The 25548-nt window shown below is 37.4% G+C and overlaps 1 protein-coding gene across 2 annotated transcripts in view; it reads left to right on the forward strand.

Annotated features, from left to right (window-relative positions):
* Window positions 1–25548, forward strand: part of SYNPR (synaptoporin) — a 395446-nt gene that overhangs the window by 322001 nt on the left and 47897 nt on the right. For both annotated transcript variants that reach the window (XM_007500015.3, XM_056804367.1), the window contains one exon: window positions 8401–8599. In XM_007500015.3, coding sequence (XP_007500077.1) covers window positions 8401–8599 — 199 coding nt within the window. The remainder of the gene's footprint in view (window positions 1–8400; window positions 8600–25548) is intronic.

Raw genomic sequence — 25548 nt, forward strand, 5'->3', positions numbered from 1 at the left:
GTGAAATTTATGGTTATAGAAACCCAGCTTCCTAAGCCAATATCTGTTCCTATCTACTATTTTCTCATGCATCTTTTCCCCAGCCTGGACTCATGACTTCAGTTGTCCTATTGACTTAGCATCTCCCTTGCTCTGTCAGTTCAAGATGACATAATCTTGTGCTCTCCATGGTTCTGACATCCACTCTTGAATCTGCTCCGCTCCACCCCCCCCCCCCCCCATGCCTCATCAGTGAGTCTTATCACTCCTAGTGGGAAATAGGATTAGGAGGGAGTGGGAGGGAAAAATCCTTAGCTTTTGTCCAGTCAGTGGGAGTGGAATGAGCATGATAGATATGAACACATAAACTCAAGAAGCAATCAGAAAGTCTGAACTGAAACCTAAAGTATATTGATTCAATCTTGTATTCTAATAAGAAATCAAGGAGGGATGTAAGAAGATAAGTAGTTCTGATATAAATGAAGAAAGAATCTAAATTTTAAAAAAAAATCAGTAAAAAGAGAGCATCCTTAAACAATTCTAAGCCAATAACTCTCAACCTCTACTGTAACACATCAGCATCCTTCTGTCCATGTGTCAATGAAAATCCTGATCCAATCACCATAATAATTACTTCCAAGTGTGCATTGGTCAATGGAACTGCCCTTTGCCACATGCCACTGTGACCTCTTTTTTTTTTTTTATCAAATTCCTTGTACTACATAATAAGAAACCTGTGTTCCAGCCCAGATTTTTCAATTTCTCTATGATTCTGTCAGTGGCTTTCTCCATTTCTTTATTATGTCTGTTGTGTGATTCTTCTTTCTCTGGAGGGGTACTGTAAATTGATTTGAATTAACCAATTAAATAGTCTTTAATACACACCTTCCAGGTAATCTCCACTGAACTAGGTACTATATGCCTACCTGTAATTTCACTTTGTGTGGTAACTGGTTTTATAGTGATTTCTTGATCAAACTTTCAGGAAATGATCCATTAAGATTTCTACTTTGGAACAGATCCAAAATACCTTAGGAGCAAGGACTCTGTTTAGTTTGGGTTGGGTTTTGTATACCTAGTGCCCTGCCCATTTTTTTAATTCTCTGTTTTAGATCTGACCTGCAACTTCATTGGCACAAAGAACTCTCCATAGGGAATTCCTTCTACCAATGCAGATCGAGATCTTCTCTGTGATTTATACTTTAGCAAGTTGCCTGGGGAACTGAGAAATTAAAAAACATACTCAGAATGACATAGCCATTATAGCTTAGTGATAGGACTTGAAACTTTCTTCTTCCAGATTCCCAAGCTTTGTCTCTGTTCTTGTAAGCACTTGATATTTAACTACTGCAAAAATGTGAAGAAAAAACACATGTGCTGCCACACCCTAGGACAGTGATGGCGAACCTTTTAGAGACCAAGTGCACAAACTACACCCTCACTCTGCATATGAGCTGCTCCCTTACCCCAGACAGGGGAGGGAGGGAGTGTTCCCATTGGACTTCCGGGCTGAGGGATTGGTGATATGGAAAAATGTCACCAGGCACAGAGGAGAGGTGGAAGGTAGAAATCCCCTCTAGCACATGTGCCATAGATTCATCAAGAAGACCCTAGGGTGATCATTAACAAGAGTCCACAGCAAAGATCCTTCCTACATACTTGGCTACAACTCTGGCCCTGTAACTGAATTAAGCTGAATCAAACTGGGGACAGACATGAAAAAAAAATAAACTTAGCATCTGTTTATGAATTTCCATGGATTTTTGTAAAGATTTAAACTCACAACATCCAGATCCATTACAAAATATCATGGTCCCCCTAAATGTTTCATGATAGCAATCAACCAACAAGCATTTATTTTGCAAAAATAAGAACAAAGCAACAAATAGATTTAGAAATTGACTATGTTATAAAGTAAAAGCTGTCCAATAAATTCAATTCAATAACTATTAAGCGCATACTATGGACAAGGCATAATGTTTGGGATATAAAGACAAAATGGAGGGTCTACTCTGTCTATGGGAAGCACATATTGGGGCAGCAAGGTGGCTCAGAGGATAGAGAGCCAGGTGCAGAGATGGGAGGTCCTGGGTTCAAATGTGGCCTCAGATACTTCCTAGCTGCATAAGCCTGGGAAAGTCATTTGACTCTAATTACTTAGTCCTTACCACTCTTCTGCCTTGGAACCAACACAACAAAAATGATTCTAAGATGGAAGGTAAGGATTATTGTTTTTCTTGTTGTTTTTAGTACTTATTGTATTGCAAAGGTATTTTAAAGGTAGGCTGGGCCCCTTGATTACATCTGAAACAATAATAGAATTACACATTTAGGGCAGCTAGGCGGTTCAGTGGATAGAGGGCCAGACCTCTATACAGGAGTTTCTGGGTTCAAATGTGACCTCAAACACTTCCTAACTAGGTGAACTTGGGCAAATCACTTAATCCCCATTGTCTAGCCCTTACCACTCTTCTGCCTTGGAAATGATACCTAGTATTGAATTTAAAACAGAAAGTAAAGGTTGAAAAAAAAAAGAATTAAAAGCTTAGAGATGGAAGGGACTTTAGGTTAAACATCTAGTCCAACCGCTTCATTTTACAGAGGAGGCCCTGAGGCCCAGAAAGGTTCAGTGAATTCCCCAGTCTCACAACTAGTTAATATTGGCTTTTGAGCCTGGTGCTAAATGCTTTCTGCTGACTAACTGATGGGAAACCAGCAAGATTCCATTCCACTCTAATTGTTTCAATTGAGCAAAGCTTTTAACTGGACATTCCAAATCAGCATATCCAATGGGGTCACTTTTGCAGGCTCAGCAACTGCTTCTCACCTTTCTCTCAGAAGAGGATTGTTAGATGCTTGTCTAATTTGTTTTTCAAATTTCTATTTGCATTCCTGCTTGCAGGATCCCTCCAAAGAGTATGTTTTCTTTCCTTGTTTGTTTTAAATGAGCAATTTTTGCTTCCAAAATCTAGAATTGCCAACTACTAGCTTAGCTGACAGTAAAACTGGCCCCAAATTGATCACTTGTTGCTTAAAGGGAATGGGTTTTATTTGTTTCTAAAGACAAATAGGCAGAAACAAGGTGTTGTGAACCTAGGCAAGTCACTTACCCCATTTCCTAGCCTTTACTGATCTTCTGCCTTAGAAGTAATAGTATCAATTCTAAAACAGAGGATATGGTTTGTTGTGATTTTTTTAATTAGAAAAGACAAACAGACTGCATAGTAATAAGAAGATTGGACAGAGGGCCAAAAGGTCTGGGGGGTCCTTGGGCAAAACCCTTCAGAAGAGTAAAAGCTCCCTAAGGACAGGAACTGTTTCACTTTTCTCTCAGAATATCAGACCTCGGGGGCAGCTGGGTAGCTCAGTGTGTTGAGAGCTAGGCCTAGAGACGGGAGGTCCTGGGTTCAAATTTGACCTCAGACACTTCCCAGCTGTGTGACCCTAGGCAAGTCACTTGACCCCCATTGCCTAGCCCTTACCGCTCTTCTGCCTTGGAGCCAATACACAGTATTGACTCCAAGACGGAAGGTAAGAGTTAAAAAAAAAAAAAAGAATATCAGACCTCACAGCCCAGCTCACCCATTCCCATACCTGAGTGAGTCCCCTAGAGTGTAACTGACAAATGGGCATCATCTCATCTTCCCTTGAAAACCTCAAGTGAAAGGGAAACCCCTACTTCTGGTGGTGGCAGACGTTACATTTGTGGATACTTCTAGGTTTTTTCTTACTTCAAGACTAAATTTGCTTCTTTGTATCTTGCACCCACTACCCTTGCTTCTCTCTCCTCTGGGGCTGCGCAGAATAAGTCCGAACTCTTTCAAATTAGAATGTCATGGTCTTTCAAATTCTATTCTTTCAAACACTTGACATCAACTCTTTTATCACTCCATAATTCACAAGTTCTTCACCTGGGTCCAGGAACTTGTCAGTCGTTGGGTTTTTGTTTTTTTTCTGAAATTGTGCACTTTCACAATAATTGATCAGCTTTGAAATTCCCTGTATGTTATCTTGGGCATTTTGAAAACAAGATTCTGAGGCATTCCAAGGTTTCAGCAGACTGTTAATGGAGTCCGTGACACATAAGTCTTTCTCTTCCCTCAGCTAAACATTGAGAGTTCCTTTAGTAGCTCCATTGTTTATGTGGCTGTATAATAAGTATTTTAAATTGATTAATTGAATTGAGTTACCCCCTCTGCACTTGTTTCCTCATTTATATCAAGAAAAGGTTTAAAGCAGATTACCTCTAAGGATCCCTGCTTGTCTGAAGAACAATTATTCTGTTCTTTGCTTTAGATCAAAGTCAGTTTTAGAATTTCAGCCTCCATGATACCAATGACAATAATATATGATTTCCCCTGACTTGTTTCTCCTTGGAATCCACCTTTTCTTTTGAAAAATAAATTGAGTAGGCTATTATCTCAGAATCAATGGGCCTTTGTCCCAGGATGCCAGTATCCAATGTGTGTATGGGGAGGGAAAAGGAGGGGAGATGCTTCCCCTCTGTGGTAACTGTTGCCCATGAATCTCATCTCCAGGTCTTTTAGAGCTTCATCATGCAACTGCCTCTAGCCACCATCCAAGTATCCCATATTCCTGACTACTTCCCACCCAACCCTTATAGAGTTTAAAGGCAGAAGAGCTAGGCAATGGGGGTCAAGTGACTTGCCCAGGGTCACACAGCTGGGAAGTGTCTGAGGCCAGATTTGAACCTAGAACGTCCCATCTCTAGGGCTGGTTCTCAATCCACTGAGCTACCCAGCTGCCAAATGAGTTAACCACCTTTTGGAACAACTACTCTTGTCATAGACCCATTTCCTGGAAACTGTCCTACCTACACATGCCCATTCAACCAAACTTTCCTCAGGTACAATTTTGTCTGGTATTTCAGGCTTCTTATTCCTGCAATTAAGTCAAATTACATTTTTTTTAGATCTCATCTCTTGCTCCTCCTTCAAACAGCACATCCTACCTGAGTGTGACTGGTGGGCTAAGTGTTGTGCTCCTTAACTCAATATTAATGAACACAACAACTAAATTGAGGATCTCTTTGCCTCACACTGATTAGTGCAATCACATTTCTTACAAATCAACCCCTGCAGTTAACAAGAAGGAAGGAAAGCTTGCTTCCATGCTGATTGCATAAAAGGAATAATTAGGATGTGTTTTTTCTCTCTCAACAATATACAAATATTTCAAAAACAGCTTCAGCATGTTACATGATAAATTTGACTGACATTATGGCAACATTACTCATCCTGAGGCACATCATAGCACCTTACAAATTAATTTGTGTACCAACTATGAAACATTTTCCAGGGGTGAGCATAGGACTCAGCAGTTAGGTGCCTCAGTGGATAGAGCACTGGGCTTGGAAATAGGAATACTAATTATAGTTTTCCTGAGTTCAAAAAAAGTCTCAGAAATTTACTAGCTGTGTGACCCCGAGCAAGTCACTTAACCTTATTTGCCTCAGTTTCTCACATGTAAAATAAGATGGAGAAGGAAATGGCAAATGATTCCAGTATCTTTCCCAAGAAAACAATCAGATATGACTGAACAAAAGCATGATAGAATGGAAAGAATGTTGGATTTGGAATCACCAGCCGTACTATTCAAACTCTTGCCCTACCATTATTTATCTATACAATTTTTAGACAAGCCACTTTTACTTCTTGGGAAGTCTCAGTTGTCTCATCTATAAAAATGAGGTTTGGGACTTAGTGATCTCTAAAGTCCCTTCCAGTCCCAATAAAATGATTTTTGGCCCCTTCCCTATGATTCCAAAACAGGCAGAAGAGTACAGAAATACCAAACTGAATTGTGGGCAATCAGTTTGGGCCTCCAGGTCTACCATTTATTGACTTATGACCCTGATGAAATCACTGCTTAGGGCCTCACTTTCCTCATCTGTAACCTGAAGGGTTTAGATGATGTTCAGAGTCCCTCCCTCCCAGATCAGAATGCATACACTAGTACATGCATTTTGCTACCCAAAGTGATGAGAGGTGGAGTGGTACACATCCTAAATAAACAAAGGCAACTTTGCTCTAAAACTAACCGGGCAAGGAAGGCTATGTAAACCATCTGTGTCAAGGCAATTGGCATGGCCTATGATGGGAAATCTATTTCTGTTTTAACAGTTCCTGCAGACCAGCTGTACTATTGAGAAATATGTTAATCTGGTTTCTAAATTATGTCCATTGAGGGCCATAGGAATAAATTGTGGTTCTTCCTCGGATTTTCATGAATGGGGTTGAAATTGCCCCCCAGTCAATACATGAAAAGAAAGGCACTTCTCCACCTATGACTAAGGCTATGCACCCACAGGCTGAGTCAAATAGAAAAATGAGACAATTAACTGAAAAAGTCATGGCAAAAAAAAAAATCACTTTTGAGACCAAAGTGGTTCAGGGTTCTGATCTATATTGGAGAGCTCTATATATGTTGCCAAGTATTAAAATGATTGCCTGAGCCTACGCATTGCATTTTATTTGAATTTGGGCAGGCACAGCTGTCAGGATGCTAGCACATGAGGGACTTGCCTAATTGGGGAGCTGAGACCATGGACAATGTGTCTTTTCAAATGAAACCAAAGCTGACTGGCAGATAAGCAATTGGGGGTGGGGGTAGAGAAAGTTGGGAAATAGATTAATGCCCAAATCCTTTTTGTACCAAAAGAATCTTGTGATAGCTTACCAAATTATTGGGCTCTGATGACTGGCACAGGGCTTGTGGCTTCCTAGAGTTAAGTTCCTTACTCTTAGGAAGTAACTTTATTTCTCCACAGGAAGAAACTGAATGATGTATTAAATTCCACTTCGTCATGGACACACCTCCTTCACTCCTCTCCCTTTTGGCGAGAAAAGCAACTTATATCTTCTTATACCCAACATTCCATCTTCTATCCTAATGCATTTGTCAAGTCTGTCTTCCTCCTTTCTCCATCCCCAGAACACTCTTCCTCCTCTTCTCTCCTTTTTGGAATTCCTAGCTTTCTTCAAGGTCCCATTCCCATACCACTTCCTACAAGAATTCTTTCATGGTTCAATTCAACTGAACAAGAATTTAAGCAAATACTATATGCTAGGCACTGCCCACTCAAAGACAAAAATGAAACAATCCTACTTCTAGTGGTTAGTTCTCTCTTACCACTGTTACAACTACTTTGCATAAATTGATAATCTGCTTATCTGTGAATATTTTCTGTGCCCCCAATAGAATATAAGCTCTTTGAGATGTGATGTTTTAAAATTCCAAGAGACTGAGTTTTGCGTACAAAAATCCATTTAATGATGAAGCTAGCAATAACTAATAAATTAACTGGTCAGTGACCTCTCTTGGTCATCAAAGATGAAGACATTCAGCATCTTGAGTCATTAAATATAATTCTAGAAGCTCATTATTCATCTTTCATCAAGAAATCTCTAATTTGTAAATACCTAATGAGAAGAAATAACTTTTTATAGTTTCTCTTTAATTTCTTCATGGTGGTAGGGGGAGTCATGCCTGATTATAAGATTCGAATATCCCTTGGAGATCTAGATGGGAAGATTGAGTAAGGTCTGCTTAAGATTTGACCTCCATAGCTCATTTCAACAGGGGACCCAGGGACCATGTCCTGCTGCCTGCAGACATGCTTGGTTTAAGCCAGTTTTTGTTTAGTAGGCAGGATTGAACAATCTCCATCTCATTCACCCTAGCTTAGAAATTGCTCTGATGTAGGGAATAGATAGGAAAAGCATTCCTTGAATCTGTTAAAACAAAGGAATGAGCCAGACTCAAGCTTCAATTTAAAATTTGGAAATAAAAAATGGTAAAATATTAGAAATAAATCTCAGAAGGCAGGGACTACTTTTATTTTTAGTAGAAGTTTAGTGGCTAACACAATGCCTGGAACATAGTAGTCGCGTAGTTTTAAATATTTGTTGAATTAAAGTCAATGATCACAAAGAAGTTAAATTAAATATTTAAGTGTAAATTAATTATTAAACAAGTAGGAGAGATAAGTCAATGAGTGGGGAAAAAGTGTTTAGGAAGGGTTTATTACAGCCCAAGCATTGACAGCTCTCTTGTAGAAAAAGAATCCAATTTAATCATCTCTAGGAATTGCTGATGTTTTAGCTTTCTGAGTGATGAATGTCTACTACTGAGCCTTGTCAAAGGATATGCTACAGCAATGTATTGTGCTTCCCCTTTTTTTTTAACATACTGTGTCACAGAGGAGCATTGGACATGAGAGAAGTCACTTTCACTTTCTGAGTGGACTCAGTTTTCTCATCTGTAAAAAGGAGGTGGACCTAGTCTGCATCATCAAGTCTGCATGAACTTCATCTTGTTTTGAGTTTAAAATTAATGACCACAATCTGCTTCTCTCCTGACAGTGCTATTGAACTTAAAGCATTAATTATCTTCTTTTAGGTTGCATCAGGTGACTTTTGAGGTGCCCACCTGTGAAGGGAAACGGCGTGAGAAGCTTGCTTTGATAGGTGACTTCTCATCTTCAGCCGAATTCTTTGTCACCATTGCCGTGTTCGCCTTCCTCTATTCACTGGCCGCCACCGTCGTTTACATTTTCTTCCAGAACAAGTACCGTGAAAATAACAGAGGCCCACTCGTTGTAAGTACCTTTAAATCTACTCTTTCCTTTTCTTAAGCATAAGATTTTGAGATTGTTCAACATTTTAAACTTTTTCATTTTAATTAAATTAATAATAATTTTAATTTTAAAGTTTAGATGGAGAGAGGTTTCTTGTGGTTTGAAATGACTTGTTTCTTTAGTGTAGAGAAGGCTCTCCATAGAAATATTTAGACTGAAGATGGCTGTTAGAAAATTATAGAATCTTATTTCTGAGTCAGTTCAAATCTGACTTCAGACTCTTAATGACTGTTACCCCGGGCAAGTCACTTACCCCTGTTTGCCTCCATTGTCTCATCTGTGAACTGGAGAAGGAAATGACAAACCATTGCAATATCTTTGCAAAAAAAAAAATACCAAATATGAAGTCATGGAGAATCAGACATTACTGAAACAAGTGAACAATGGCAATAAGTCCTATCAATGGGGCAGGAAAAGGGAGAAGAAGGAATACACAAACATTCATTCTCTGATATTGTGGAAAGAAAAAATACTTACCTATTTCAGTGGATCTCTGATACCATCTGGTTGGGTACCCCCTTCAATTGTACATCTTCTTCTCTATCTATATCGTCTCATCGTATATAACCCTTTAATATAGTCACCAATAAAATCCTTTGCAAAGAGCCTATACAATGTATTGAAGGGCCTTCTCCTAGTTATGTTGATATTATGTGGCTAAGAATGGAGACCAATGGTTGTCTGTCCATGAGCTATCCCTCATGCTCTCCACATAACCAGCCCCATTTCCTGGCTGATCCACACATCTCTCTGATTAACTTTCATAACAATTTTTGAAACTGTCACTAGGGAGTGTTTGTCTAGAGCAGAGTTTGAATGAAAGAAATATTCTATATAGACTTCCAAATGCTCTTATTTTCAGATGATATTGCTGATTCTCCAAAAGGAGATCCATAATCTCTTTAAAGATTCTGTCCAGTTATGTACATCAGAAAAACAGAGAAGATGAAGAATAATTATTTTCTATACTCTATTCCATGTGTAAGACATACCAACTCCCAACTCCATCCATCTATTTTTGCTGGCTGTCACCCATGCCTGAAATGTTCTCTCTCTTTATCTCCATCTCCTGTCTCCCCTGACTTCCTTGAGGTCCCCAGTAAAATCCCACCTTAAACAAGAATCCTTTCCTAATCTCCCTGAATTCTAGTACCTTCCTCTCAAGAAATCTTTAATTCATCCTGTCTACATCTTATTTGCACATAGCTATTTTCCTGTTATCTCATCCCATTGGACGGTGTGCCTCTTGAGAGTAGAGACTTGTTTTCTTTTTTATGAATCTCTAGTGTTTAGCACAAAACCTAGCACATAGTAGTCAATAAATGCTTATTGACTTGACTTAATCATACTGGCAATTAAAATATAATAGGAGTAAAGTAGTGGTCCAAAGTTCTATGAAAGATCTAAAGGGCATTAGGCGGCACAATGGACGGAGCACAAGCTATTGTTAGGGTTATTATTGTTATTATTATAATGAACTACAAAATATGGCAGCAAAATACCTCTCTGAGGATAGAAACTTTTTTATTCTGCTTATCTCAAATAATAGATAATAATTCTAATATCCTTCCATGATTCTCCCAATCCATGTCAACCCAAATATATGCTGATTGGTACATAAAAGGGAAGATGCACAAATTTGTGTCCTCACATATAGACACCTATAAACCCCCTAATATCTTTATTAGTAACATGAGATTTATTTGTAACAAGGGAGAAGAGAATTGGGTATGTTAGTTTACTGATAAAAACTATCTAACCTAGGAAATGGCATTTTTATAAAGTAAAACATTTTCCATATAGATGAAATAGTTTTATGTAAGTAAATCATTTAATCTTAGTGTAAATACTCTCTCACATTGAGAAGAGAGTAATACACTCCCGAGCTGTGTAATGTATTAGGGAGATCTAATTTCATTACACAGTGGAGATCTGAAAACCAACCCCTTATTTCTAGCAATAAAAAAGGGAGAAACAAACCTTAATAAAACATTTGCCATTTAAAATATTGCATGACAATTACTTAAAATCTGTAACTAAATTTTATGTTGAGTTAAAGCCTTCAGAGTAAGGGGGCCTGAAGGGTCCCCTAAGGTGGATTGATTAGTGAGGAGAAGACCAGTTGATATACACAGGGTTTACAGGAAAGCCTCCTTAATTCACACTCCCCAAAATAAAAAGTTGTTACTATCAGTGCTAAACCTGGGACATACACAGTTCATAACTTTTATAGGCAAAAAGTATTAACAAGATATCAAGAGAGTGTGTATCAGTCCTTACTTAGATACTTCAGCTGATTATTAATAGAATTGTTGCAAACACCCTCTCCAAAGTTTCACTTCACAGCCCATTCATTCTTCCTCATCCTGGGTGCCTTTTTCTATATCCTCCAATAAACCCTCTATAAGGGCATCCTTCAGACAGATTTTTTTATTCATCTTAATATTGCATGGGTACTAATGGATTACAAGGGCAACTCATCGGTCAGGTGGTGTAGCACAATGGATAGAAAGGTGGCCTTGAATCCAGGAAGACCATAGTTCAAGTTCTCCCTCTGACACTTATTAGGTGACCCTAGGCAAGTCATTTACACTACTCCCCACCCCAGTTTTCTAGATAGCTATCAAAGAAGATAAATTGCAGAGAAGGTGCCAACCTGCACTGGTAGAAGGAGCTTCCTCACTCAGGAATTCTCTATACCAGTGAAATTCCATGACTAATCTCAAACTAGTCTGTACCCGTCATCATTGTTTATTCTTTGCAAAGCAATTTTCCTTCTAGTTTTATATTTTTCAAATGATGTCCTTTATCTCAAAGGTGTCAACAACATAGCTCTTAGGCAGACTGACACCACCATTGAGTGCAAACTAAGCCAGGTCAAAATGTAACTGGAAAATATTTAACAAAATTAATTAAAAATAGAATATAGATAACATTAATATGTTATTTTCTAAGCTGCTACGTGGCCCTCAGGGATCCTTATGTACAGGTTAGTGGCCCTTTTTCTATTTGAATTTGACATCACTGCTTTATCTCGCGTCTCTCAAATAATTCTGAGTTGGTAGGGTGTTATACTTATGCCCATCAACTTTAGTTCTTTGGACACTTGAAGAGAATTGTCTCTAGGCACTTTAAAAGACTCATTCACTTGCAAACAATTACTATGCTAATTTTCAACTATTTCTATCTGTTCATTAAACCATGTTCCCAAAAGACCACTACTGCTCAACATTTTCTTAATTTTGTTTTCTGTTTGCTAACTCACATATTCCATTGTTACCCTCACAATGTCGAGAAAACAGAAGGTAGGAAAGAAGGAACCAACAAACCAATGAACCAAGGAAGGAAAGGAAGGAAATTTTTTTGTTATAGGGCAATATACTAAAGTATATACAATGTTGGTCTTAAAATTAGGAAGGAGAAGGAATAAGAAGAAAGCAAGACAGCATTCTCTCCTTGCCTTGAAGAAATAAAATCAGAACTCAGACCCACAAGTTTCTATTGCCCTCGAAGGTTATAAGAAACCTTCTTGGTTTTAATTTTAAGTTTGTCTTTGGTTCATTGAGTCATTTCTGGAAAAGAATGGAACCATACAGCATCTGGAATATTTGCATTAAACACTAAACATTTTTTTAAATTTTAGGACAACAAGGGTGGGTATGTCCAATAGGAATTAAATAAATGTTTGTTGAATTCAATCAACAAAAATGTATTAAGCACCTATTTTGTGGTAGGCTCTATTCTAAGTATTAGACTTACAAAGGAAAACAGAGGTAAACCAGGGTAAAGATTGAGAAGAGGTCATTGATTTGGCAAATAGGAGATTATTGCTATTGAAATGAGTTGAACTGACCTGAATGTATAGATAATTTTCAGAAGTTCCATGATGGCCCCATAAAGTAAACCCCAAAGTTGAATTTTTTTAGTTTTTCTTTGTCTTTTACTAACAAATATACCTGCAGAAATTATTATAAAACACAAAGGTCACAGGAGTCTGTTTTTAAACAACAGGATTATTAATGATGTCTTTGGCACCTTTCTGAATGACATCTTAAAAAGAAAACAGGAAGGAAAGACTTGGACATCCACTAAGCACTAATAAATTAAATGACATCTTTTATCAAATACACAAGTAACTGAGCCCATGACCCAGAGATGACTAACAGTGTGGTCCATGGTTGTGTAATTGAAATGTCATGTCTGCTTATATCACTTGGTCATAAACCTCATTGGAGGATTATAAAACCAATCTCTACTCCAGCCACAAACTTTGAATAGTTTTCCCAATTTGTGTGAAATTGATGCATTGTGAACCTTCACTTAGTAAAGGAAAGACTTGATGAGAATTCCTAGGTGCTGTGGATGAGAGCAGGTCAGCAGGTTCATAGGACACAGATCCTGGGATACAGAAAGAACTAGTCCATGGGCTTGTTGGGTGTCTATCTAGTGAAAGATTGAGGACAATAAGAAGACCTGTAATTTCTGGAAGAACATAAAGCCTGTACTGTGCAAGGAAAGGAGGGCTGGCTATAAATTCCAGAAATGGATTTTTAAATGGCCCATAAATATTTCCCAATCATTGGCAGTATCTTTCCTTTGGAATAATTAGAAATGAGCAAATCAGAACCCAGGTGAAAAAATATTTCTTTTATCCCTGGATTACGTCTTGTTCTCAGAGCATTCTATAGTTCTCTTTACATGTTTGTGCTCTCACTTAGTAAAATTATCATTTTTTATCTACTTACAGGCTATGTTTGTCCTCCTCAAATATGGTAAGCCACCTGAGGACAAGTATTATTTTCCACTTATCTTTATATCTCTAGTTCCTTGCACACAGTGGGTGCTTGATAAATGTTGGGACAAATTGGCAACAAAGTTCAATTCAATAGCATTGATGGAGTATTCACCAAGTGATGGCATGGTACAAGATTCAAGAGAAGTATAAAGATAAAAGAGCCATGCTCCCTATCTTCCTGTCACAATCTAGGGGAATATCTAACACGTATATAACAAACATGTTGTAGGAAGTTAAAAGAGAAGCCATAAATTAACTTGATGAGGTGACAGGCAGATGAGCAGGGTTGCTTCTCCCTCTGAAGGGTGTGGGCATGTGTGGCACATTCTTGTTTAGAGAATCAGGACTGCATCTCTTGGAACATGCCCATTCATTAACATATCACTGAGGATTAGTGGTTTTCATCAATGATTGATGATTTGGTTGGCTCTGGGGTTATGGGTCTGCACTATTTGTTTATGTTAGACATATAAAATAGTCTTCATTGCAAAGCAGGGCACTTTGAATAAGGAAATGCTGAGAGACCTGAGCACAGACTGGAGAATAAGAATGAACCTTGGTTCCTGGGGGCAAGGAAACACTGGGAGGAGAAAGCTATACATTGCATTGGGTCTCCTTCACCCCTCCCAGAAAGTCACTAATGCCATCCATCAATAAGCAATGACCGCTATGTATTCCACAGAGAAGATGCACTTTTATGCTTCTCTTCTTGCAGCACTGAGGGTATAGTTCTGTGATTATGTTGTATCCATGAGATGTGCTAGTAGCCAGCTTTGTGCAAAGACAAGGAAGGATTTCCAAGACAATTTGAGGTCCAGGACACAACTTCCTGAATAGAAAAGGAAGGACTTCCTGGACAATATAAGTTTCCTAGAGAGTTTAGTGATCTAGTATTCTAGCCAGGCAAGGAAGAAGTCTCAATCAGCATCATATTGGAAAAAGGATGGCTCCACGCACATGGTACCAGTAATGTAGATCCAGTTAAAGACTGAGCCATGACATGGAGCATCAAAAGCTTGAACTTTGTCCTCTCCTACTTCTATGAGTGACTCAAATGGCACAAGGCCAATAGGAAGATGCTTCTCTAATGACCTCATTTGCTCCTTTCTATAAGAGTACAAGTGGCTTTTGATGAGGCAAAAAGCTTCATGGAGACTCATGATGAAATGGGGTCCAATATAATGTCAGGGAGCTACCTCTACTGCAACCCCAAGAATGCTTTCATTCTAAGGGGAATCTCAGCTTTCAAGGGGAGGACTTTATGGTCATTTGGAGGGAGAATAAGCTCACCACAATGTAAACAGTTGCCTCTACAAATTACAAATTCATTTCCCTTCCAAGGAGAATTCGAACTACAGTTATACTATGAGTCTAGAGGATTCTATAGGTCTCTCAAGTAAAGACGGGACTTACTGGAAAGGAGATGAAACTATAGTAATACTTTATGAGCTACTCTGAATCTTTTTTGTTTTCTGGACTTTCTGAGAGGTGAGATAAATACTGCTTAATATCTGATCTGAACTTTTTACCCTGACTACTTGCCAGGAACCTCATGAGGATCCTTCTACCTAAATCACAGGAGACTTCTAAGTCAGAGTAAGAATGAACCAAAGCACTGGATTTGAAATCAGGTCCCTGGGCTCATATTCCAGCTTTGTCACTTCCTATCTATATGACCATGGTCAAGTCACATAAATCTCCCAACAATTTTATGTACTCATCTTTAAAATAAGGGCATACATCAGATACTCTTACTCTGGGATCTCTGGATGTCCAAGAAGTCAGTGGACAGATTTCAGAGGGCCCACAAATGTGGATAGGAAATATGGTATCTCTTTTCAATATAAACAATTTTCTGTTTAATCCTGAGAAATCAGCAGTCTTCATCAGACCACTAACAAAGTCTATGACACAAAAACAGATAAGAACCACTGATCTCCATGGATGCCCAAAATGCTTTGTGGCTCCAAATCCATGAACTTAAAAATTAAGGGTCATGCTCAATATTGAATATTAGATTATTGTATAAAAATAACAAGATAATCACATATGAAAGGAGTGAGGCCTGAGAAAGAAAAGATCATTTCTGATTTACATTTCTAAATGTAAGTTCATTTAAGGTTGGAAATGTCTCAATTTTGCACTTGGTACTCATTGAGTAGCAAAGTCATAGGCCCTTAATATATATATATATACTGATTGATTGTGTATATCAGAGAAGGTTTCACAGATGATGCAGCATTTGAGTTGTAGGTAGGATTTCAGGAGGCAAAAATAGGGACAGGGCATTCTAAGAAGACAAAGTGATGCAAGCAGTGGTACAAAAACTAAAATAAAAAAAATTGCATGAAGAAACTAGAGGTCCAATTTGACCAGAGTTTTAAGAATATGGCAAGGCAAAAAGTAAACAGGGTGCATCTTGAAGGCAAGGAATAAAAATGTCTTTTGGAGTAAGTTAGGAATCATAGGATCATTTAGTGCCTCCAAAGAATCCAGAATCATTAGATTTCCTGAGAGAGAAAGGACCCCAGAATTTACCTAGTCCAACCTCTATTTCAAGAATTTATTCCTATTACATCATATCTTGTTAGCCAGAGTTTGGCCATCAGAATTTGATCCTCATTCAATAAGCATTTGTCTGTCAGCTGAATGTCAGGAAAAACTTCCTAACAATTAGAATTATCCTAACGTGGGAGGGATCACATTCAAAAGGTAGTGGCTTCCCCCTTCTTAGAAGTCTTCAAGCTGTAGCTAAGTGGATTGAGAACCAGGCCTAGAGACAGGAGGTCCTAGGTTCAAATCTGGCCTCAGTCACTTCCTAGCTGTGTGACCCTGGGCAAGTCACTTGACCCCCATTGCCAAGCCCTTACCACTCTTCTATCTATACTTCTATCAATACTATGTATTAGTTCCAAGATGGAAGGTAAGGGTTTAAAAAAAAAAGAAGTCTTCAAGCAAAGTCAGAATCATCATTTGTCTGATTGTTGTGGTGGTGATTGTTCTTATGTATAGATGGAACTGGGTAGCCGCTGATGACTTTTCAACTCTCAAATTCTCTGAGACATTAGAAAAGTCAAGGGAGATCTGGTTTACTCCTTTCTCTCAACCCTAGCGAATGACCCATCTTTAATCGATTAAGTCCAAAATAAAACTCATTAACTTTCCTCCTTGACTCTCCTCTCCTAGCTGTCCTGTTACTGTAAAGGGCAAAACCATCTTCCTAGTCCTCAATACTCCCAACCTCAGAGTCATCCTGAATTCCTCACTATCTCTTACCTCTCATAACCACTGCCCAGGCCTATTGACTTTACCTTTGCAACATCTCTCTAATATACTCTGTTTTCTCCTTAGACATTGCCACCATTGTAGTACAAGCCCCGACTCCTCACTCCTGGATTATTGCAATAGCTGCTGGCGGGTCTATCTGCCTCAGGTCTCTCCCCCATATAATCTATTTTCCATCCAGCCACAAAAATTATTTTCCTAAAACAAAGTTTAATCATGTCACTTCCCTACTCCGTGGCTTCCAGTGGCTCCCTGTCACCTCCAAGAGCAAATGCAAACTGTATTTCGTATGGTTTACCATTCAAAGTCCTGCATAACCTCACCTCATCCAACCTTTCCTGGCTTCTTACACCATACTCTCCAACACATACTCTTTGGTTCACTGACATTGCCTCCTGCCTGTCCCAAGAATAAAACACTGCATCTTGAGCCATAGGCATTCTCTCTTGTTGTCCCCCAGGCCTGAAATGCTTTCCCTCTTTCACTCTGACTATTCACCTCCCTGGCTTCCTTTAAGTTCCAACTCAAATCCCATCTTCTACAGAAAGTCTTCCCTAAACCCTCTTAATTTCAATGCTTTCCATGACATGTAGTAATCACTTAATGTTTATTGATTGGTTAATTATCACAAGTGTAGAATGCAGTATGTTAGAGACGATTAAAGGAAATCACTTGAGATCACATTTTTTACTTACGTCTTTGATTGGTCTACACGTTTTCAGGATATTTTTCTCCACTAACAAGTTCTTAACTACAATTTAAATAAGTGGTAACTCCCTGTGTATCCAATATCACTTTCTCCAGTTGGTAAATGGAACAAAGATTTTCAACCGGAGAATTTGTTGCCTTAAATAAAATCAATGAGTTGTTCATGGAATGAGATTTGAGATTCTGGTGCACATACAAAATCCCTGTCAGAAGGCAGCTGGAGCTAGTGTCTATAGAGGGGGGAGTAGAAAGCCTCTGTCAGCACAGCAGCCATCTTGTCAGACTTCCTCCAATTTTAGGAGGCTAATAATTCAGTTAGAAAACCCAGTTCCTGGAGAGAAATTGGCACAACCCCAACGATGCCATTCCTAGTCCTTTCTTTTTTTTTTCTAATTCAGAAGGAAATTAAATGTGAAATGTGTCTGATATTCTATAATGAAATTCTTGAACTAAGCTGCAAAGGGAAAAGAAAGCTAGCTCCTCTTTCAAGCCAGTAATACCTATGATAATCCACCCAAGGTAAAATCACCCATGAGTTGCATCATATGACTTATTCCCTTTCAGAAGTCTGGGTGGCAAGAAGACCTGGATCAAAAATTGAACTTAATAGGATACTTCCTAACTCGAGCCCTTCCAGCTCCAAATCTATGATTTCATGGTCTCAGGGAGATAGGATTAGAACATCATGGGAATTAGAAATGTAAATGGAATATGTTCAAGTGTCCATTCCTTGCTCAAAGATACCCAGGATGCTCACTCTTTCAAACCCTGAGGCTAAGAGGCAAATGGAATTATGTTGCTTTAACTCACCTGGGAGTAAGAACATCTAGTTGAAAAGGTGAGAGAAGAGATCTTAACAGCTCCTTAAGTCACTTTTTTGGTTCTTATAAGGTGAGTTGTAGACCTGAGTACTGACAGAGCTAGAAAGATGTTGGCCTCCATACATCTTGACCCATGTGATATATTCCAAAAAACTGGGAACTTCTCCAAGGAAGTCCAGGAAGTCTTATCTGAAGCAATGGGAAGCAAGAAGATTTTGAGTTAGAAGGAATGGTAGAATCTCACTAGTCCAACTCCCCCATTTTTTAAGTTAAGAAATTAAAGCCCAAGGAGACATAAGTAGCAAGTTAACAGAGCCTGGATTCCAATCAAGTCCTATGAGTTCAAATCTCATGTTATTTCCAGTCCACTACCCCATGAAAAAACCACTTTCAAGTCAGAGTTAAGGGAGGGGCACCAGCACCTCACATCTAGCAGATTGGCCAATATGACAGCAAAGGAACGCAATCAATGTTGGAGGGGTTGTAGCAAAATTGGAACACTAATACACTGCTGGTGAAGTTGTGAATTGATCCAACCTTTCTGGAAGGCAACTAGGAACTATGCCCAAAAGGCTTTAAAAGAATGCTGATGTTTATACCCCAACAAGATAAGAGAGAAAAATACATGTACAAAAACATTTATAGCCATGCTTTTTGTAGTGGCAAAAAACTGGAAAATGAGGGGGTGTACATTGATTGGGGAATGGCTGAACACATTGTGGTATCTGTTGGTGATGGAATACTATTGTGCTCAAAGGAATGATGAACTGGAGGAATTCCATATGAACTGGAACAACCTCCAGGAAGTAATGCAGAGTGAAAGGAGTAGAACCAGGAGAACCTTATATACAGAGATGGATACACTGTGGCACAATCAAATGTATTAGATTTTTCTACTAGCAGCAATACAATGATCCATTACAATTCTGAGAGACTTACGAGAAAGAACCCTATCCACATCCAAATAAAGAACTGTGGGAGTAGAAACCCAGAAGAAAAACATGTGATCGATTATGTGGTTCAGTGGGTATATGATTGACAATATTGACCTTAAATGATCACCTTATTACAAATATTAATAATGTGGAAATAGGTTTTGAACAATGATACAGATAGAACCCAGTGAAATTGCTCATCAGGTCCAGTAGAGGGGAGAGAGCAGGGGAAGGGAAAAACATGAATCATGTAATAATGGAAAAAATATCCTAATTTAATTAAATAATTTTCTAAAAAGGGAGGGGTACCTTCAGAGCTTTTTAGTCTTGACCAAAGGAGTTGGCAGGTAAAACAAGGAGGAAGGTGCTGGCCAAGGAGCAGCAGGGCCCAGATAGATGATATGGAGGAGTAAACTTAGATTTGGCCATTTGCTGGTACTGTGAGTCATGTGGACTGTATAACCCTGAACCAACTTGGGACCTGCCAGAGGCAAGTGTTGCTAGATTATCTAGAAATCTCCAGATCCTTTCCTCCTTTGGGGGCCTCAATCCCAGGGTACACTACAAACTTATTATAATTACATAGGATCCCAAGGAAAGTGGAACTCAACCAAAAGGGTGTTTTCTTAGTTGTATTTTTTCCAAGTAGAAATTCTTTTTGCATTCTGTTCTTTATGCAACAAACTTGCTCTATGGCCCATACTTGTTAGCTTGGTATTGACAAGGGAAGTGAAGCTCCCTATAGGGGGGCTAGAAATAAGATGAAATCAAATGTTCACAAGCAAATCCTAGGTAGGGACCCAAACCATAGAGATGATGTTATTACTAATAAAATGCCCAAATGATATACAGTTTATACACTTAATAATTTAAGATATCTGTATGTTTATGGTACTAAACTAAATACTAAATTTTGTTATATCAGAAATTCAAAGATGTTATTTTCTAATAACACCAGAAAGGATTCATGTGGAAAAACCTTTATACTCTTTTTTCTTGTGTATCACTGTCCTTAGCACCTTACACAATGCCAATAAACACTTCCCAGAGTCAGGAAGACCTGAGTTCAAATCCAATCTCAGATAGTAACTATCTGCATGACACTAGGAAAATCACTTTATCTCTCTCAATTTCTTCAACTATAAATAGGAATAATAATTGCCCCCACTTCATAGGACTATTGTGAAGTTCAAATGAGAAAATTTCATAAAGTGTTGAGTACATTTCCTGATACATATTAGATGCTTTAAAATATTTGTTCCCTTCTCTTCTCTTGGGAATAAAAGTTTATTGATTGATTGGTTAGTTCAACAGTTCTCCATAATCCCTGAGGGATCAAATAACCTCTGAGAGTAGCACTGCAATATAATACAAATACTTCAATTTGAGAAAAAGAAAAAAATTAGCATGATTAGAAATGTCCCAAAGCTGAATATTGTATTTCATCAAGTAATGAGTTCCCCATAACTTTGGTCCTTCATGGGAAACTTAGCAACCATTCCTTGGGGATATGACAGAGGTAATTTTTATTCAGGGATCTTTGAGGTCTTTTCCAAGTCTGAGATTCTTGGATTTCAGTGATATGATTGGGCAGGTAAATGACACAATGAATATAACCTGGGCTGGAATGAGAAAGACCTGAGTTCAAATTCAGCCTCAGATACTTACTACCTGTGTGACCCCTGGGCAAGTCATTTCATCCCTGTTTTGTCTCCTTATATATAAAATGAAGAGAATAATAGCATTCATCTTCTAGGATTGTTGTGAAGATCCAATGAGAGAGTAATTATAAAGTGCTTGGCATACAATAAGCTCTAGATTTTAGCTATTAATGTTATATATTAGAAGATGAAATAAGATAACTAATATAGTACTATGTAAATCATAAAAACACTTCATAAATTATACCTATTATTATCATTGATATTGTTCTCATCTGTGTGTGCTCTCTATTTTATGTGTCTCACATATGGTCTAATTTTTTCTCCTGATGCATGAGTCCAAAGAGCTTCCTTTAGAACTGAACATGGTAAGGGCCAGGTATCAAGTTCTTACGGCACCTCACAGTTTCACTGTGTTATCTGGTGTTTTCAGTGCAAATCACTTTGTCACTCTGTGCCTCAGTTTCCTCATTTGTAAAAGAAGGAAATTGGACTAAATAATACCTGAGGTCTCTTCAAAATCTGTATGCCTAGATTCTTATGGTCTTAGATGACTTCACTGCTCCCTTTCAGCTACGATCATATCTGATCCAGTGAGGACATACTTCATGATGTGTACAGTAGATAGCAGTTATCAGTCAGGGCCCATACCTGCTCTAGTTTGGCTTTTTAGCTCTTCTAAAAAAATGAGGGAGGAGAGATCAGGAAGCAACTATCATTGGCAACTTAGCATCTTTTCCTACTTTTGTTTATCCTTCCTTAAATAGATCTGTCATAAATTGAGAGGAGAAGGTCCATATTTTCAGGTAAGAACCAACTTCTTAAGCCTTGCCTGAGAGATAAAAACACTTCTAGAGGACTCAGCTTTTCTACACACTGAAAAAAGTCATTCACTTTGAAGGAAAAGAAAAGTGCTTTGCTAGGTATTCATCCAATGAAATTTTATTTATTTTCTATTTGGGAAATTGAGTTAATAACTCACCAATAAGCCCTCTATACTTAACTGACCTGTATAAGTGCTCTGGCAAGTAAAATATATATATATGTATATATTTATGTATTTTAAATATATATATTTATATATTATAATAATTTTATTTTATATCATAATATATAATATTTATATAAATATATTTAAATATTTTAAATATACATAAATATATATTTATTTAAAGCCTCAATAGCTAAACACTTCTACCAATCCCATAATCATAATATGTCTTGCTTATTTCTATCTCAGTTCCTTCTCTGAAGGTGGAAATCTTCAAAAAATATTTCTGTTGTATGTAATGTTCTCTTGGTCCTGCTCATTTCACTCTTCATAATTTCATGTAGGCTTTTCCTTGTTTTTACAAAATTAACCTGTTCATCATTTCTTATGACACAGTAGTATTCCATCATATTCATACACCTCAGCTTGTTCTGCCATTCCCTTCAATTTCTGCTTCTTTGCTACCGCAAAGGGAACTTCTATAAATATTTTAGAACATATAGGTTCTTTTTGTTTTTCCTTGGTCATCTTGGGAAATATACCTAATAGTGCTTTTTATAGGTCAAAAAATATACATGGTTTTATAAATCTTTAAGCATAATTCCAGATTGCTCTCCAAAATGGTTGGATCAGTTCACAGTTCCAACAACAGCATATTAGTGCCCCTATTTTTCCACATCCCCTCCAACATTTTTCAGCTTGCCCTTTTATCGTTTTAGCCAATATTGTAGATGTGAGATGATATCTTAAAGTTGTTTTGATTCTCATTTCTCTAATCAATAATGGTTAAAGCATTTTTTCATCTAGTTACATATAGCTTTGCTTTCTTCGTCCAAAAACTGTCTAGTCATATCTTTTAACCATTTATCAATTGGGGAATGACTGATATTCTTATTATTTGGCAAAGTTCTCTAGATATTTTAGATATGAGATCTCTATCTGAGAAACTATTAATAAAAATTTTCCTTACTGCTTTCTTTTGAATCTTGGCTACATTCGTTTTATTTGTATAAAAACTTTTCAATTTAATGTACTCAGGAGTATCTATTTTACTTCTCACAATGCTATCTTTCATTTATCCATAAATTCTCCTCCTATCCATAAATATGAAGGGTAATATGTTTTCTTATCTTAGTAAATGTTGTAAAATATTGGCCTATATCTAGTTTCTTCCAGATTATCTTACAGTCTTCCCAACAATTTTTACTATAGTGAATTCTTATTTCAGAAACTTGGATCTTTACAATTGTTGAACACAAAGTTACTATAATCTTTTTATAACTGCTTATTGTATGTCTGTTCTGTTTCATTGATCCACTTTTCTATTCCTTAGCCAGTACCAGATATTTCTGTCATTACTAGTTGATAATGTGGTTTATAATCTAATACTCCTGAATTTTCTTCCTTCAAATTTTTTATTAGTTCCTTTAATATACTTGACCTTTTGTTTTTCCAAATGAATTTTGTCATCATTTTTTCTAGTTCAATAAAATTATATTGGGTAATTTATTTGAAATGACATTGAATAAGAAGATTAGGTTAGATAGGATTGTTATTTTTAATTATATTATCTTGCCCACCCATGAACAATTAATATTTCTCCAATCATTTAAATCTTGGTTGATTTGTATAAAAAGTGTATTATAATTCTGTTCATATAATTTCTGGATTTGTTTCAGAAAATGTGCTTTTAAGCCATTTTTTCTATCTATAATTACTTTAAATGGGTTATCTTTCACTATCTCTTCTTACAGAACATTGTTACAGAGCATATATAACTTTGTTTAGAGGGTCAAAGAGTTCAAATAAATCAAAGCCCATACCAAATATACTTGGAATAATATTTAATAGTAGGCAGTCTTACAGAGTACTTCTTGGGCAAGGAAAGCATTATGGTATTAGTTTATGTGGGTTTGTTTTATATTCTACTATTTTGCTAAAATTATTGATAGATTTTAGTTGATCTCTAGGATTCATATCTATACATATGTATGCATATTATCATATTATCTACAAATTACCTCTTTGCTCATTCTTATTCCTTCAGTTTCTTTTTCTCTTATTTCCATTGCTAGCACTTCTAATATAATGTTAAATAGAGTTGATGAAAATGGGCAATTTCACTTCTGATCATATTGGGAAAACTCCTAACTTATTCCCATTCCAAATAATGTTTGCTGAAGGTTTGAAGTATGTGCTTCTAGTATTCTAAGAGAAAATCCATTTATACCTACATATCCAATGTTCTTTTTTTTTCTTTTAAACCATTACCTTCCATCTTTGAATCAATATTAAGTATTGGATCCCAGGCAGAAAAGTGGTAAGGACCAGGCATTTGGGGTTAAGTGAGTTGCACAAAAACACCAAGAAATATTTTTGAGACCTGATTTGAATCTCTAAGCCTGGCCTTCTATCCACTGAGCCACCACCCTGCCCCTCAAATGTTTTTTTTTCTTTTTTTTCCCTTTTAAACATTATTTTATTTGGTCATTTTCAAATATTATTCATTGGAAACAAAGATCATTTTCTTTTCCTCCCCCCCTCCTACCACCCCTTCTATAGCCAATGCATGATTCCACTGGGTATCACATGTGTCCTTGATTTTAACCCATTTCCATGTTGTTGGTATTTGCATTAGAGTGTTCATTCAGAGTCTCTCCTCAGTCATATCCCCTCCACCCCTGTAGTCAAGCAGTTGCTTTTCCTCGGTGTTTCTACTCCCACAGTTTGTCCTCTGCTTATGAATAGTGTTTTTTCTCCTAGATCCCTGCAGATTCTTCAGTAACATTGTGTTGGCACCAATGGAGAAGTCCATTACATTCTCTTGTACCACAATGTTTCAGTCTCTGTGTACAATGTCCCCCTGGTTCTGCTCCTCTCGCTCTGCATCACTTCCTGGAGGTTGTTCCAGTCTCCATGGAATTTCTCCACTTTATTATTCCTTTGAGCACAATAGAATTCCATCAACAACATATACCACAATTTGTTCAGTTTTCCCCAATTGATGGGCATCCCCTCGTTTTCCAATTTTTGGCCACCACAAAGAGCGCAGCTATGAATATTCTTGTACAAGTCTTTTTCCTTATTATCTCTTTGGGGTACAAACCCAGCAGTGGGATGGCTGGATCAAAGGGCAGACAGTCTTTTATCACCCTTTGGGCATAGTTCCAAATTGCCCTCCAGAATGGTTGGATCAATTCACAACTCCACCAGCAATGAATGAATGTCCTGACTGCCATACCCCCTCCAGCATTCATTACTTTCCTTTGCTGTCATGTTAGCCAATCTGCTAGGTGTGAGGTGATACCTCAGAGTTGTTTTGATTTGCATCTCTCTGATTATAAGAGATTTAGAACACTTTTCCATGTGCTTATTAATAGTTTTGATTTCTTTATCTGAGAACTGCTTGTTCATGTCCTTTGCCCATTTATCAATTGGAGAATGGCTTGATTTTTTGTACAATTGATTTAGCTCTTTGTAAATTTGAGTAATTAAACCTTTATCAGAGGTTTTTATGAAGATTGTTGTTTCCCTTCTGATTTTGGCTGCAGTGATTTTATTTGTACAAAACCTTTTTAATTTGATGTAGTCAAAATTATTTATTTTACATTTTGTGACTCTTTCTAAGTCTTGCTTGGTTTTAAAATCTTTCCCTTCCCAAAGGTCTGATATGTATACTCTTCTGTGTTCGCAAAATTATTTACTTAGAGTTTC

This window comes from Monodelphis domestica, chromosome 7 (assembly GCF_027887165.1).
Source record: "Monodelphis domestica isolate mMonDom1 chromosome 7, mMonDom1.pri, whole genome shotgun sequence".
Lineage (NCBI taxonomy): Eukaryota > Metazoa > Chordata > Mammalia > Didelphimorphia > Didelphidae > Monodelphis > Monodelphis domestica.